The sequence below is a fragment of the Gobius niger genome (assembly GCF_951799975.1).
Source record: "Gobius niger genome assembly, chromosome: 3".
Lineage (NCBI taxonomy): Eukaryota > Metazoa > Chordata > Actinopteri > Gobiiformes > Gobiidae > Gobius > Gobius niger.
Genome location: NC_136854.1, coordinates 22,180,794 through 22,195,281, shown reverse-complemented (window position 1 = coordinate 22,195,281; position 14,488 = coordinate 22,180,794). Strand labels below are relative to the sequence as shown.

The window sequence follows — 14,488 nt, the reverse complement described above, 5'->3', positions numbered from 1 at the left end:
GCATTGATCAAATCCATATAATCACAGAGCAGCAGGCAGTGGGTTCGTTTCAATCGCTCTTAAAGTAGAAATGAGAGATGAGACACTGCCATCTGCTGGTTAACTACACTTATCTAACCTGTGAATAAAGATCTTGAAAAATGTGTCGTGGACTAATCAATATGTACTAATGTGCTGTCTAAGACCATCTACCTCAAAGCCTTCAGCACATTTTATCCACGCCATACAAACAAACCTAACAGTGTGGTTACGTAGGCCTACACATCACCCATTGGGGTAAACGCACCAGCCTGGTTCTTCGCCTTTTAAATACGCCCACCTCTAGGAAGCGGAAGATGTAGCCGCTCTATTTTGTTCCTGTCGGAAACTGGATCGAAAAGGCAGGAAAAAAAAAAAAAAAAACATTTTGAAACATCTCTGATCGTCCTCACGGATTGAAATCGACGCACGTCCTTGGGATGGTTGTCACGGTGACAGACATGCGAAACACAGAAAGGTATGAAATTTGAACTACTTTGATGGAGCAGGCGTGATAGAAGTGATGCCTTAACCTTATGGTGCATAAGGCGTTTGTTAACACTGAGGCTAGTCATGGGAGGAGCGTGGATGGATGTCGGTGATGTTGTACATTTATGGATCAGTCTCGGTACCTTAGTGTAAACGTAAACCACGAGTGAGAAAACTGGATAATGCAATGGCTGTTTTTTTATATTATCATTATTATTGTTTTTGTGTGTGCGTGTGTTTTTATTGTGTTTTTTTTCTGGCATGTGTTTTGTAGTTTGGGAGTTAGAATATTTGATTTAGTGCCTGTCATTTAAAGGCATACACATTTAATTTACTGATCCGATTATGGTGTACACTCAAAATTAGTTTGCTCTAATGTGTATCTGTGTTATTGTTTGTAGGTGCCTCTCCCTTCACTGAACTCCCAGCAGGTGCCTCTGCTGCCATGGAGGTGGGCAGCCTCCCCGTGGAGCTCTGGAGGCTTATTTTGGCCTATCTTCCACTCCCAGACTTGGGGCGCTGCTGCCAGGTCTGCCGGGCCTGGCGTGAACTTGTCTTGTCTTTAGATAACACCCGCTGGAGACAATTGTGCCTGGGTTGCCCAGAGTGCAGACACCCTAACTGGCCCAGTCAGCCTCATCTAGAGCCCCCATCCTGGAGAGAGGCCCTGAAACAGCATGCTTTAGCCACACGTACATGGACTCAGAATGGACCAGAGCTCCAGTCATCTGCCTGTCTCTTTTTCCGCCGTCGGAAAGACCGCAGGATTTGGCATGTTGGACCAGGATGTGAATTTGAGACCTTGCGTGGGGCTCTTGGAGTAGCAGGTCCATATGATCGTGTTGTTCTCCATCCAGGAGTATATGAGGAGCAGGCAGAACTGACAATAAAAATACCAGTGGAGATAATTGGGCTCGGCACTCTGGGTGAGGTCGCGCTCCTAGTTTGTGTGGAGCAACAGTGCCCTACTGCCAGGTTATGCAACCTAGTCTTCATGCCACCATGGTTTTCTACTGTAGTATACAAGGTAACCGTTTGTAATTAACTGTGCATTTCCTGAATCTGTTGCATTTTAAATTGTTCTTCCCTTTTATCCAGACATCATGGGGTCATGTCCAACTAGACAACTGTAATTTCGAAGGTGCTCAGCTACAAATTCGTGGACCAGGAACTTGCCAGGCTCGATTTTGCTCCTTCTCACAGAGCAGTTCTGTCAATTTAATTGGTGTTGCCCTCAGTTTACTGGATAGCTGTGACTTTTCAGGCAGTGATACAGCCTCAGTGACTGTTGAAGGTCTCCCTACGTCAGAACGAAACTGGGCATGCAAGCACTTGGCTGCTCTGGCTAAAGCATTTCCGACGTGTTTTGTGTCAGAGAGTAGTAGCGTTGTTAAACCTGATTCCTTCTCCTCTGTTGGGCCTCACCCCCCTCTCTGTAATATTAAAAACCAGATGAACTTAGATGAATGGCAGAAGAAGGCTGTATTGGAAGCTGTCTGCCATGGCACGGTCATTGATGATGGATGGAGTGATGGTGAACATAGTGAAGCAGAAGAGGAAAACCCAGTGGGAGAAAAGGAGAACAACAGAATTTCCTTAACATTGGATTACAAAATTTCATGTGACCAGCACGGACTATCCCATCTTCTGAAGCCCCGGTCGGATGGTTCCCTTTCGCTCGCTTCTTGTCCTGATCCACCATCTGAAACCCCAGAGTCCCTCACTTTTCAACAAGAGCTCGAACGAGATCCTGAGGCTAACATGCTGGCTGCATCCACTCTGGGATGCATACTCAGACGGTGCCTCTTTAGAGATGGAAAAGGAGGAGTCCACGTATCTAATTACGGACAGGCTCGGCTGGAAGGCAATGTTTTCCGTGGGCTAAATTATGCTGTTCGCTGTATTCAAAATTCCACAGTAAGTTGCATTAATACATTTTAGGACTATTGTCAGAGATAAGTACTTTAGCCAAAATACTTCAAGTAAGAGTAACGTTAAAATGATTCCCAAATAGTCATCCAAATAAAATAATTAAAAGAAGAAAAAAAATCATGTTAACATAATTCAATAAGAGTATTGATTCTTCAAAGTAGTAAGTCATAATCAAGCACAAATATAAATACTGTGTGATAAAACTATCAAGTACAAGGCCTTCAAAACAGTTACTTAAATGCACTGGTTAATGATAACGGAGCACTAACTCTGACAATGTTACACCTATAAAATCATTTGATTATCAGTTTCTTAATCTGTTTTTGTCACTTCCTTTTTAGATTATCATGTTGAGGAATGAAGTGCGCGAGTGCCGTGCCTCTGGTGTGTTTCTGCGCCTCTCTGCTCACGGTCTCATTGCAGAAAACAATATTCATTCAAATGGAGAAGCGGGACTAGACATCAGAAAAGGAGCAAACCCCATCATTGTGGTAACTAAAATCTGAAATGTGTACATAGTTACAGATTAAATGACAACAAGACATTTGATCTATATTGTTTTGTATTGTGGAGACGACTTAAAATTTATGTGTGTTCTGTTTTTTCCCTTAATCAAGTGTAACAGGATACACAGCGGTTTGCGTTCCGGTGTTGTGGTACTCGGGAATGGTAAGGGATCCATACGGAGCAACCAGATCTATAACAACAAGGAGGCTGGCGTCTATATACTGTTTAGTGGTAATCCTGTGGTTAGGTAAGTATTTGGAAATGATAATGCCAATATATTGAACCCCATTTACATAAGTCAGATTTGTACATTGTGATAATTTTTATACATGTAATAAAATAGGAAAGGTCCACATTTGTCAAAGTACACTCATGTATTCACTTTTCTTATATTCTTAGTGGGAATCACATTTTTCAGGGCCAAGCTGCAGGTATTGCTATAAATGAGAATGGAAGAGGACTGATAGCAGGTATGACCCATTGGCAGAAGTGGTTAGAGTAGCCAAAATATTTAGTTAAGTAACAATAACGCTACTTTAAAACAGTTTTACTCAAGTAGAAGTAAAAAATAGTGTCCCAAGTAATTTCTCAAGTAGGAGTAAAAAAGAAATAATGTGAAAATTGTAATATTTTTCAAATCAAATGCCATGAAAATATATAAAAAGAAATCATTATGACGAATCAATGAAAACAAAAATGCATAGTTTTTATGTGATTTTTCCTTTAAAGATTAACTCGCAGTGGAATTAGTTAAAAAAAATTTTACTCAAATAAGTGTACTTATTTTAAAGCAGTACTAAGTAGTACCTTGTTTACCTTAATAAATCTTTTTCGTAGTTCCTCTGTGGGTAATACAAGTGTTGATGGGATGATGGGGGGGGGGTCTTTCATCTCCCCCTGGTGTCTCTGGTCAGAAAACCACACTTACCTGCACCGGGTCAGAAGCCCCAATACACACTAATGTAATCACGAAGAAGAAGCTAACAGGCTAACGGGCAAAGCTAACTGTGAGCTAGCACCACGCCAAGTTTGAGTGAAAAAAATAATTGGCTCCATGGTGTAATTGGATGTACAATATCCCTCTCTCCCTCCCTGTCTTTTCTGTCAGTGTAGTATTTACTCTCGGACAATTACTGAGTAAAAAACCGCAACATGCTAGGACACCTGCAGTGGTGCTTATGGCTTCGAGGGGCATGAGTTACTTAGTACTGCTTTAATGTTAGGCTACTCAAGTAGAGCTAGAAATAAAAAGTACTGTATGAAAGACCTATTTGCAAAAGAAAAGAGAATTATTTCAAAAGGTTAGTTAGCGTAAATGTAACTGAGCACTACCCACTTCTGCCTATTGGCTAACAGTTTGGTCAATTGTAAATAGTTGCTCAAAACAGCATATTTGTGTGTAATTCACAGACAATGTGATCAAAGAGAACCAATGGGGCGGTGTGGACATTCGTAGAGGGGGAGATCCAATTTTGCGGAACAATTTTATTTGCCATGGTTTTTCAGATGGCGTAGTGGTGGGAGAAAGAGGTCGTGGACTTATTGAAGGAAATCATGTTTATGGTATGTGAAACTTTTGTAGTACATTTTTTAATTGGCCAATTAAAAGTGTTTTCAGTGAGCTGTTACTTATTTCTCTTTTTTTGTATTCTGCAGGTAATAAAGGCTGTGGTGTGTGGGTTATGTCATCCAGCCTCCCACAGCTCTTAGGAAACTACATCACACATAATTGCATGTATGGACTGGCAGTATTTTGTCGAAAGGATCCAGAGAACGTTGAAGTGAGAGAGGGAAACTGGCCAGGGCAGGATGGATTGGGAGATGAAGGTGCTAATGGGGAGAGAAGAGGAGCAGAGGCAGAAGGAAGAGAGGCCCAGGAGAACTTAAATGACGAAGGAGAGCTGTTTGCATGGGAGAGTGACCTGGACAGTGAAGATGAACGTCACTCTGCCCGGCGGTCCATCAGTGTGGCACTTGTGGAGGGCAACTGCATGAGCTACAATGGAGGTAAGTTAAAGTATACAACACACAACATTGTGAATCAAGTTGTTAATGTTTTGTTTTGTTTGCAGCAGTTGGGCTGTATGTTAAGAGCAGTGAACCACTCAATGCATTTAGCAACCTAGTGAATAGTAACCATGGAACAGGCATCGCTGTCCTTCAGAGCAGTCAGTTAACACGACTTGTTGCAAACTGTATTCTGGAGAATGGCCGAGTTGGTGTCGCTGTGGAGAGGGACAGTCGAGTTGAACTTCGGGGAAACGGTGTTTACGGAAATGGTAGTCATGGAGTTGTGTTTGGTGGTAATGGACAGATTGTAGAAAATGATGTGCTTGGAAACGGTGGATATGGGATTCAGGTATCAGGAAGCACTGATATTAAGGTATTGTAGTCATCATAACTTACTAATTATTTAATACAATGTTTTACACAATTTCTCTTTTTTTTTTTTTTTCTTTCAGATTTTGCGCAATCGTGTCCAGCCAGCACAGGGTTGTGGAATTGCTGTACTCGGTGCAGTGAAAGGTATAGTCCATGACAATACCTTATTTCAGGGTCACCCTGGAAACAAAAAAACTCTACTGCACATGGATCCAGGCAATGAGAATTGTGTCTTGCGCAACAACAGTATTGTAAAACATAACAGGTTAAAACATTTTATACCAGTCGCTCATTTCTTAGCGTCCTATTGTATTAATTTGATTTTTATATTTTGTAGCTACACATCTGTCTCTCCTTGGATACTGGAAAGCCCTCCTCCCCGTCCACAATCCAGCTCTCCCTCTGGCCTTTCCTCATCTCAACATCCTTCACGACTTGGAATTTCTATGACCAACAGGATCAGTGCCTCTGTAGAGAGTGGATGCCACAGTGGTAGCATGTTTTGCTGTATCCTGTGAAAAGTCGCAAGCATTACTGACTAGTAATTTAAACACTACACACGACAGTCTACACTGGGCATGAGGATAGGTTTACAAAAATTGACAAGAGGCTGAAAAACGAATGAATTTGTTCAAGGCTATATTGTGGTAAACAGTTTATTGCCAATAAAATGTATACTGTAAACATCACTAATATCAGAACACTTGAGCTTTAACTTTCTGATATTGAATGTTAAGTAGTTGTTTGTCTGCACTTCCAGGTCTCACTTCTAAGAAAATGCACATTTTGGTAAATCTTAGGAGTTATGGCACTTGAGATTCAAGCTTGAACCATATTTCAGCATTTTTCTGTGCCTTGAAACCAGTGACCAGAATATTTATAGTGAGTTTTTATGCAAAAAAAAGAAAATGCGCCAAACTTACACATTTTTATCATTAGGATTTTCCCTTCAATTTCCTTTCTTTGGTAATGTTTATCATAAACCTTTTTTATTGTACATTTGCATCTATTACTGTATCTATATAGAACACAACCACCACCAGACATGACTGATAAGAGCCAGTTGAAAATTGTATGGTTTGCAATGTGTGATGTCTTTTGTGCCTAGATATACCTTTGATTCAAGGTTGATATTTTCTAATAAATTGCTTGTATTTCTCAACTGTAATACTTTTGCTTTTTGTATCTTGAACAATCACAACATGTAATTTTCATGAGTGTCTGTAAATAAACATAGTGATTTTAACTTCTCAAAGTCTTCAATGCATCTTCTTGCGTTTTCGCCTCTCAGTAAACTTATCATATTTTGCCAGAGGTAACGAAAGACAAGCATGCTTGTGGTCATTGAGCAATGTTGTATCTTCTCCTTTGATCTTTGATGACCTGCTTAGAGTCAATCCCATTGATTTAGCCACTTCAATCATTCTGTCAGAAAAAGGATCCTTTTTGAAGCATTCAATGCAATATGCAATATTGTCAATTGAAATTTCATCACTTACCTGGCCTCTGTAATTCCCAAATCCCGGTGCAGTAATGTTAGATTGGCAGTCATATAATTCAAATGCAGTAGCAGGGCCAAGCAATATGCTGCAAGCTTTGCACGCATTGAAGAAGAAATCATATTTTGAACACTAGAAATAAAAACAGATTTATAAATAACTAAAACTATGGGTAAGACAACAAGAATAGAAAAGCCAATAACAAAACCAATAGGCATACAATTTGTAAAGTATTGGTAATATTACATGTAAATATTCTAAAGTTATTAATTTCAATAGTAAAATGGAACACATGGTTGACCTTTTAAATACAACATACCTGCCATTTTTGTAAGTCTCCACCGTAAATGTTCTTAACAGTTTACTCTGAATGATGCGTGGGCATTCATCTTCTTGTCCAACTAAACGTAAAACAAACAGTTTCATGTACAAGCTATATAACTTGTATCTAAAGCGATATGTAGAACTAAAGTGACAGGTAGGTACTGTAAATACAACTCACACTTTCGATTGATGCTTCTCTGCCTAGCCAGTTTGATGAGCATGGAAAGGTAGAATGAACAACGTAGTATTTTATTTCTCGTTTCATCATCTTTTGGGAGATTTTCTAGTTGGTATGCAACACACAGATACCTATAAAAGAGATAAACAAATATGCCATGGATGAACATTGCACACTTAAGTTGTCAAAACATGTACAATTCAAATTCTGACCCTCCAGCATCCTTCATCTTTTGTAGCTCTTCGGGAGTGAGAGCTGCCATCTTCACACCAGCATCTTTCAAAGCAGTTAACTCCACAGAGGTCAAAACTGTCAACATTAAGGATGAAACACTAAACTACGGAAATAAACAATTTTTACTTCTGCCACATTAAGGATACGATTCTCAAATTCATAGACATTCTCTGGTCTATCAGCTTCAGCATTACAGGGGGGTAGGTACAAGGCAATATCGCCCTGGTGCTCAGTTTCTGCCACTTCTTGTTGGAGCGCTGTAGAAAAACAGTACATATTTGTAAAAAATAAAAACATGAATATGCATATGAGAAACGTGATTAAGTTGTATACCTTTGAGGCCTTTCTGTTCAATGACGGTATCAGCCGCCTTAGCCACTGCCTGATGTAGAGTATCACTGCCAACTTGATTAAGTCTCCGGGAACTCAGAGCTCTCTTTTGTTTGTTTGTACCAAAAGCTTCAATCAGAGAGTCAACCTTCAGAGGGAAAAAGTTGTAAGTTTTGGATTGCCTCCACATATGATACAATTAGACAGGTTAGAAGATATGCTACCTTATCTCTGTATGTCAAACTTTCATCTTGGGATTTTGCAGTCTCAGTTTCTCCTGGATGTTAAAAATAATCAGTGAGTCAAAATTTTACACAGAGGTGAATGTTACACAGTTGGGCCTATACAGCATATTGACATTACCGGGAATAACTGGTTGCAAATTAAAGAGCTGAGCATTGTGCACCTCCATTTGCATGGTCTGTTTGTTCAAAACTCCAACATAATATCTGAAAGAAATGTGAAAAGTTGCCCTACTGTTTTTACTCCTGTATGTTTTGATGCTTTTGAAACTCACTTGCACATATTATTGCACTTCATGGAACCTGCGCCAAAGTTATCTCCCACATAGGACAGCCGGTCCGATTCCGCGACCTAAAAACAGAGAGAATAAGATTTACGACAAACACTGAATAAAATCACACTGTGTGGCCTAAGTGATGTTGCTTGCCTCACCAACATGCGTCTGCTTTTCTTCCTGGGGTTTCTTTCATCCATGTTCTTGAACATAGCAAATTGAAGATTGTCTGTATTTTTAACACTGCCATTTGAGAATTGCACTAAGACAGAATGAAAACAAACTCCATTAGATTTTGACAGAAACAAACAAAAAAGCACATATTTTCTCCATAGGCGTGTACTATGTCTATATGATGGACTTGTCTTATGCACGTGGACAATGTGTAGCGAACGCATTGTTTTCAATAAGACCTGCTGACTTGCTGTCATTGTGGTTGTGTAATATACTGTGATACGCGATGAATAAGTTGTAGTTACCAATAACAGCTTTATCAGATTCGCTTTCTTCTTCACAGCACACCATCGTACAGGAGGCCGCCATGTTTGTTGTCATGTGTTGCTGTTCTTCGAACGTCCGCCAACGGAACAGCGTCACACCGTGGTGACAAATAGACACTGCCTGCTTTACCCAGTGATCGATGTCTCTGCTGCAAACAGATAACACACACACAGCGCCACCGCGTGAGTCTGGTGTGAAAATGTCGGTCTGCATCAAGTTTGTTTAATAATGATAATGTTGCTCAAAGAACAAAAAGTGGAATTAAAGCTGGTGTTCAGCTAATTAAATTTGAAGGCGCAAACATTTCCTGGAAACCGACAGGCATCAGAAGTCTCCGCGCGCCCTGAGGCCAGATAAGTCAGTGCAAATATACAACGTTTTTATCGCAGAAATTAGTTTCAATGATACAAGAGGACATTTGCTACATTGTTCTAGTTGATCGGGAGATATAGGGACTGCTGATTTACCAAACGCCTGAGCCCGCTATTCTAGTGGTTTTTTTTGCTAGCACTGAGCTAACAACCAACTAGCATACATTTCAGACAGCCAATATGAATGGAATGGATCTTTCTGATAACTTTAGCTGTCTTTTACTCAAGGCACTATTGCTGTTTTCTGATTATTTTCCAGTTTATACAGACGTGAAATAGCCTACACTGATAAATGGGTTATTATCAAATTAATTTCACAGAAGTTTTTGAATGACCAGCAATAATGCCAGTAACTACAGTATTACTAGTTTTGAGTCTACACCTTATATAGTTTGCTAACAGTTTACATGAACTTTCATCCTATTTTCTTTTAGGGGCATGGATTTTCCTGGACATTTTGAACAGATATTTCAGCAGCTAAACTACCAGCGTATTCATGGCCAAATGTGTGACTGTGTCATTGTAGTTGGCAGTCGACATTTTAAGGCCCACCGATCAGTGTTGGCGGCCTGCAGCACACATTTCAGGGCACTTTTCACTGTTGCTGATGGAGATGCTAGCATGAACATGATCCAGTTAGACAGTGAGGTGAGTACTCAAGCTTACTTACAGTGGGGGGAAAAAGTATTTGGCCAAAATCCAATGCAATGTCTATGTGAAACTGACCAAATACTTTTTTCCCCCACTGTATGTTGTGAGTTTGTCTTTGCTTTGATGTCTCATCCTATTCTTTTCACATAGGTGGTGACTGCGGAAGCTTTTGCTGCACTAGTGGACATGATGTACACCTCTAGTCTTATGCTGGGTGAAAGTAACGTTATGGATATTCTGTTAGCAGCGTCACATCTGCACCTCAATAATGTAGTCAAAGCTTGCAAACACTACCTGACAACACGGACCCTTCCCATGTCCTCGTCCTCTGAGAGAGCTTCTCATCATCACCCTCAGCAGGACCAGCAGCGCCACCGACAGCAGCAGCAGCAGCAGCAGCAGCAGACTGACATAGCTGGGAATCAAAACCTTTTGGCAAATTCTGCAAGTTCAAAATTGCAACGTACCTTCTTATTACAACAGTTGGGTCTGAGCCTGGTCAGCTCAGCTTTAGATGGACCTGAAGATAGTGTTAGAACAGTTGTAGTTGGTGGTAGAATGGAACACAAATCCTCCTATCCAATCAGGCGTTTCCACAAACGCAAGTCATCGGCCGTGGGACTATCGGAAGAGCAAAACAGACAGCGGCAGTGCCCATCTAGTCCTATCCTGGGGCATTTGGGAGAGCAACATATAAATGGTGGTGGGGACAGAGCTATTCTTTCACCTGATTCACACAAAATGGGCGATGACTCTAAATTGGATACAGTTGGCAACTTACTAGGTATGACACAAGATGACCCTCAAATGCCAAGTCAGTCCGACAGTGGCCACTGTGAAACGAAGGACATGGGAAGAATGGAAGCAGGGGTAAACAAAGAAGAGGACATGCATGACCTCGAGCCTCAGGAGAACAGGGCAGAGGTGAAAATCAAACTGAGTGCAGAGGAAGATGGGGCGGAAGAAGAAGAACAGAAGGTAAAGATGTGTGTCAAGACCTGACAAATTAATCTCCTTAAAGCAGCCATTCCCAAAGTTCAGGACATCGCAGCCCTCTTAATCGCCGCCTGAACCTAGCACATTTTCTAAACTTTGGCTGTACCCAAATCTAAAAGCTTCTTAAAAAACTAGCGACATAATTGTGACAAATAGACATAACACAAAATGCAACCAAAGAATAACAGTAAAACAAGCAAAAGAGCAACAGAAAAGTGACAAAAAAGCAATCAAAAGAAATGTCAAAAAAGTGACGACGATGCAACAAGTTTTGTTGGTCTTAGGTTTCAAATGAGGCGTTACAGGCTGTAAGCTTTTAGATTTGGGTAAAGCTGAACTGGAGAAAATTCACTTGATTAAGGCGGGGGTTAAGAGGTTAAATATATTTGATAATACATCTACATTACTTAAAGGATTTTTTTTATTATTTTACTGCTAAAATTACATTTAGCAATGACAGTAGGTTAAATACTGTTTTAAAGTAGTGTAATGTAGCAAATAAAAATGAAAAAAAATGTTCTGTAGACATGCTAAGACCCCAGTGGGCCCCGGACCCAACTTTATGAACCACTGCATTAAAGAATTGTGTATCTGACATACATTAACTGAGTCTCATAGTTTCCTAATAAGCAACAAAAAAAAAGATTTATTATTTTGTTTTGTTTGTTAAAAGCTTTTCCCCTTTGTTCCTATAGGTAGTTCTAGTCAAGCGCGAGCCTATGAGCTCTCCGGAGCCCCCTGATGAAGCCAGTGATGTGACATCACAGGCTGAAGCCAGTGACCCGGCTGTCGGCCTGGAGGAGGAGGAGAAAGTTGAGTTAAGCCCAGAAAGCAGTGACCGCAGCTTTACCTTGGAGCCACATCAGAGCTCGGACTCTCTGCTTCAGTCCAATTCTCACCTGCTAAAAGGCATTGGCAGTAATAACAGTCTGAACACCAAACCTGGCTTAAGTATATCAAGCTTCCTAGGCCCAAAGGAGTTTACTAGCACTAGTGGAGGGCTGGTTGCTGGAGAGGATGACCTTCCAAACACCACAACAGGAGAGACCTCACTAACCCCTCACTATCTGGTTAGGCGGGAGACTGGACAGTCTAGCTCCAGCCAGTCCGGGTCATCCTCTCTTCCCCTTTGTCTGGAGAATCATGGAAGTTTCAGAGATAACCTTCAATCAGATTCTTATTTCCTTCACCCATTGCACGAAAGTTTGGCCAATTCTAGAGGACCTGGCTCTGCTGGAGGGCATGGAGAGCATTTTGGCCTGGATTTTCAGCGTTCCAGTTCTCTTTCTCTGCACACCCTTGGGCATCCATCACAGGGGTCTAGGGGACCATCTACTTCAGCTTTGACATATTCTGGTTATAGACGCATTGCCCCAAAAATGACGGGGGGTGTGGTGACTGAAGAAGGACTGAGTAGTGTACTACAAGGTACTGCTCCCTCTTCTTCCACTCTCACAAACCCCATCCTTCTCAATGAGGGCAGGGAGTTTGGCATGAACAGTGGCAGGCCCACATCTCTCCCCCCTCACCTGACTAGAGCTTCAGCTGATGTCTTGTCCAAGTGCAAGAAAGCATTGTCAGAACATAATGTTCTGGTGGTAGAGGGAGATCGCAAATATGCCTGTAAAATCTGCTGCAAAACCTTCCTTACTTTGACAGACTGCAAAAAGCATATCCGTGTTCATACAGGGGAGAAGCCTTATGCCTGTCTCAAGTGTGGAAAACGCTTCAGCCAGTCCTCTCACCTGTACAAGCATTCCAAAACAACATGTCTGCGCTGGCAAAACAGCAACATGTCAAATGCCCTGCTCTAGGCCTTTCTTGACAGTCCCTGCTCCTCAAGCCTGCCACATTGTTTTTAGGTTTGGTATTTTGGAGTACAATTTTTTCAAAATAATTGATATTTTGTGCCTTTTTGTGTCTTTTTCATCTCTGATGATACAGTGATTTAGAAGATTATATTTACTCATGCCCTTCCTTTCTGGACTTACCAGAGGTGGAGTAAGTCACTAATTGACACGTCCAAGTCGTTATGGTCCAAGTCAATAGGTATTTTTTTTAATTTTGAATCTAATTGATTTGGATTTAAAGTTTAATCAATATTCGATAAACCACAACATTTTTCAGTTGTATTGTGCAGGCTCCAGTCTGTGTACCAAAGTGGTTGAAAATACTGAGACAATTTTGTAAAACAAGTTTAAACTTGAGTCTTTAAACATGAGCTGCTGTTCCATGCAGTCTGAAAGTTAAATATAAAATAATATTTTTATTTTTGTTAGTTTCTGACCGTTCCTTTGTCAATGGTTCCCTTCAATGCCCCACCCCCTGTGTTCTCAGATTCACCTCTGCTCAAACCTGGCCCCTCATACTCATACTTGTTTTATTATTATTATTATTTCAAGCATTTGTGCTGTACAAAAAAATGTTTTTGAGATATTAATGATTCTTTTATTGGTCAGATCTGAGGTCATCCTGCCCATTATAAAGCTTGTTTGTGCTTTAGATTATATTACAAACTTAAAAGCTCACTAAACGCTGTGTAAACTTGTGTGAACGGCTGTGCGTATATTTGTGCTCAACTGAGAGAGAAAAGGGATTTGCGTTGCACATATTATGAATGAGTTGCTTCTCATCGCCTACTGCACGTTTATTTTGGACATGGCCAATGTAAAACAGACTCTTACACATCTTTTCTTTCACTAAACCTACAAACAGTAACTTCTTTCAGTTGCCTTTTGTCATGTATGCTATTTATTTAATGTTGAAACTTGAATATTTTTTTGGTTAATGTATGTTCATGAAGCCAACGCCCAGCTGTATATTTACCGGTCCACCTGCTTATCGCTCTGCCCGCCCGCAAATTAGATCCTGGCGCCTTTTTACTGTTTACAGTTACACAATGAAATGTGATCTATTGTCAGACTTTCAATCAGTACAAAGAATTAATACTTGATGGTCAGTCAGATAAAAATGGCCAAATTGATCATGATCATTTAATTCAGGGGTTCAGAGTTTTCAGGCTGCAACCTCCAAAATCACTCGACCAACAACAACAACTCGGAACCCACTTCTGTAAAATGTAATGATCATTTATTATAATTTTAAGGAGCACAACATTTAAAATAAAGTTTAATGATGTTAGTTTGGATACTGTATTCTGATATTTGGGTTAATATAACTACAATATGCTGTGGTTTTAAATAAAAAAATACATCAAATTAAATGGCAGTAATGTAAAAAAAAAAAATCAACTCAAAATCATCTTGCGACCCCCACTTTGTGAACCAATTAAATCAGTTTCCATTGTACATTCTTATTCATATTGATTCTACTCTTGTACATAATGTGTCCAATTTTCTGTGTTGATGGATGTGTGTAAATATGCACATTTGTGATTTCAAACACATCACAAGTACCGTCTGTTTGCTTATCTATATGGAAAAATACCTTTGTGCTTCTATACCCATGCTCAAGTGAGTAATACCAAGACTATTTTTGATAAATTTGTGGTTTATGTAATTATTTAGTGTAATTTCTTGCTTGCAGTTACAAAAACCTT

The 14,488-nt window shown here is 40.3% G+C and overlaps 3 protein-coding genes across 4 annotated transcripts; 2 read left to right on the top strand and 1 right to left on the bottom strand.

The window, feature by feature from the left end:
* Window positions 1-278: 278 nt before the first annotated feature.
* On the top strand, window positions 279-5,858 carry fbxo10 (F-box protein 10). Of its 2 annotated transcripts, none has more exons than XM_079553579.1 (11): window positions 279-496; window positions 909-1,534; window positions 1,606-2,424; window positions 2,781-2,930; window positions 3,057-3,193; window positions 3,346-3,416; window positions 4,357-4,509; window positions 4,603-4,953; window positions 5,022-5,329; window positions 5,409-5,593; window positions 5,666-5,858. In XM_079553579.1, exons 2-11 carry the CDS (start codon window positions 953-955, stop codon window positions 5,844-5,846), a joined length of 2,937 nt encoding a protein of 978 aa, XP_079409705.1. In that variant the 5' UTR covers window positions 279-496; window positions 909-952; the 3' UTR covers window positions 5,847-5,858. The 2 variants fall into 2 exon arrangements, with proteins under 2 accessions (XP_079409705.1, XP_079409704.1); XM_079553578.1 differs by having other exon boundaries at window positions 281-496; window positions 5,019-5,329.
* Window positions 5,859-6,587: 729 nt separating this feature from the next.
* Window positions 6,588-9,124, bottom strand: polr1e (RNA polymerase I subunit E; the record flags this gene model as incomplete). Its single annotated transcript, XM_079553581.1, has 12 exons — window positions 6,588-6,753; window positions 6,828-6,959; window positions 7,147-7,228; window positions 7,330-7,460; window positions 7,542-7,638; window positions 7,710-7,820; window positions 7,897-8,041; window positions 8,118-8,170; window positions 8,257-8,342; window positions 8,411-8,487; window positions 8,569-8,672; window positions 8,890-9,124. 12 exons carry the CDS (start codon window positions 9,122-9,124, stop codon window positions 6,588-6,590), a joined length of 1,419 nt encoding a protein of 472 aa, XP_079409707.1.
* A 3-nt stretch (window positions 9,125-9,127) lies between these two features.
* Window positions 9,128-12,972, top strand: zbtb5 (zinc finger and BTB domain containing 5). The gene is made up of 4 exons (XM_079553580.1): window positions 9,128-9,268; window positions 9,717-9,930; window positions 10,084-10,911; window positions 11,625-12,972. Exons 2-4 carry the CDS (start codon window positions 9,721-9,723, stop codon window positions 12,741-12,743), a joined length of 2,157 nt encoding a protein of 718 aa, XP_079409706.1. The 5' UTR covers window positions 9,128-9,268; window positions 9,717-9,720; the 3' UTR covers window positions 12,744-12,972.
* Window positions 12,973-14,488: the final 1,516 nt, after the last annotated feature.

What these genes read in the sequence shown, in the direction of transcription:
- fbxo10 (XM_079553578.1), top strand. Translation starts at nt 953, where the DNA reads ATGGAGGTGGGCAGCCTCCCCGTGGAGCTCTGGAGGCTTATTTTGGCC. An exon ending in GAGCAAACCCCATCATTGTG is followed by an intron (nt 2,931 to 3,056) that starts GTAACTAAAATC and finishes CCCTTAATCAAG; the next exon opens with TGTAACAGGATACACAGCGG. An exon ending in AGTGGTAATCCTGTGGTTAG is followed by an intron (nt 3,194 to 3,345) that starts GTAAGTATTTGG and finishes TTATATTCTTAG; the next exon opens with TGGGAATCACATTTTTCAGG.
- zbtb5 (XM_079553580.1), top strand. Translation starts at nt 9,721, where the DNA reads ATGGATTTTCCTGGACATTTTGAACAGATATTTCAGCAGCTAAACTAC. An exon ending in TGATCCAGTTAGACAGTGAG is followed by an intron (nt 9,931 to 10,083) that starts GTGAGTACTCAA and finishes CTTTTCACATAG; the next exon opens with GTGGTGACTGCGGAAGCTTT. An exon ending in CGGAAGAAGAAGAACAGAAG is followed by an intron (nt 10,912 to 11,624) that starts GTAAAGATGTGT and finishes TTGTTCCTATAG; the next exon opens with GTAGTTCTAGTCAAGCGCGA.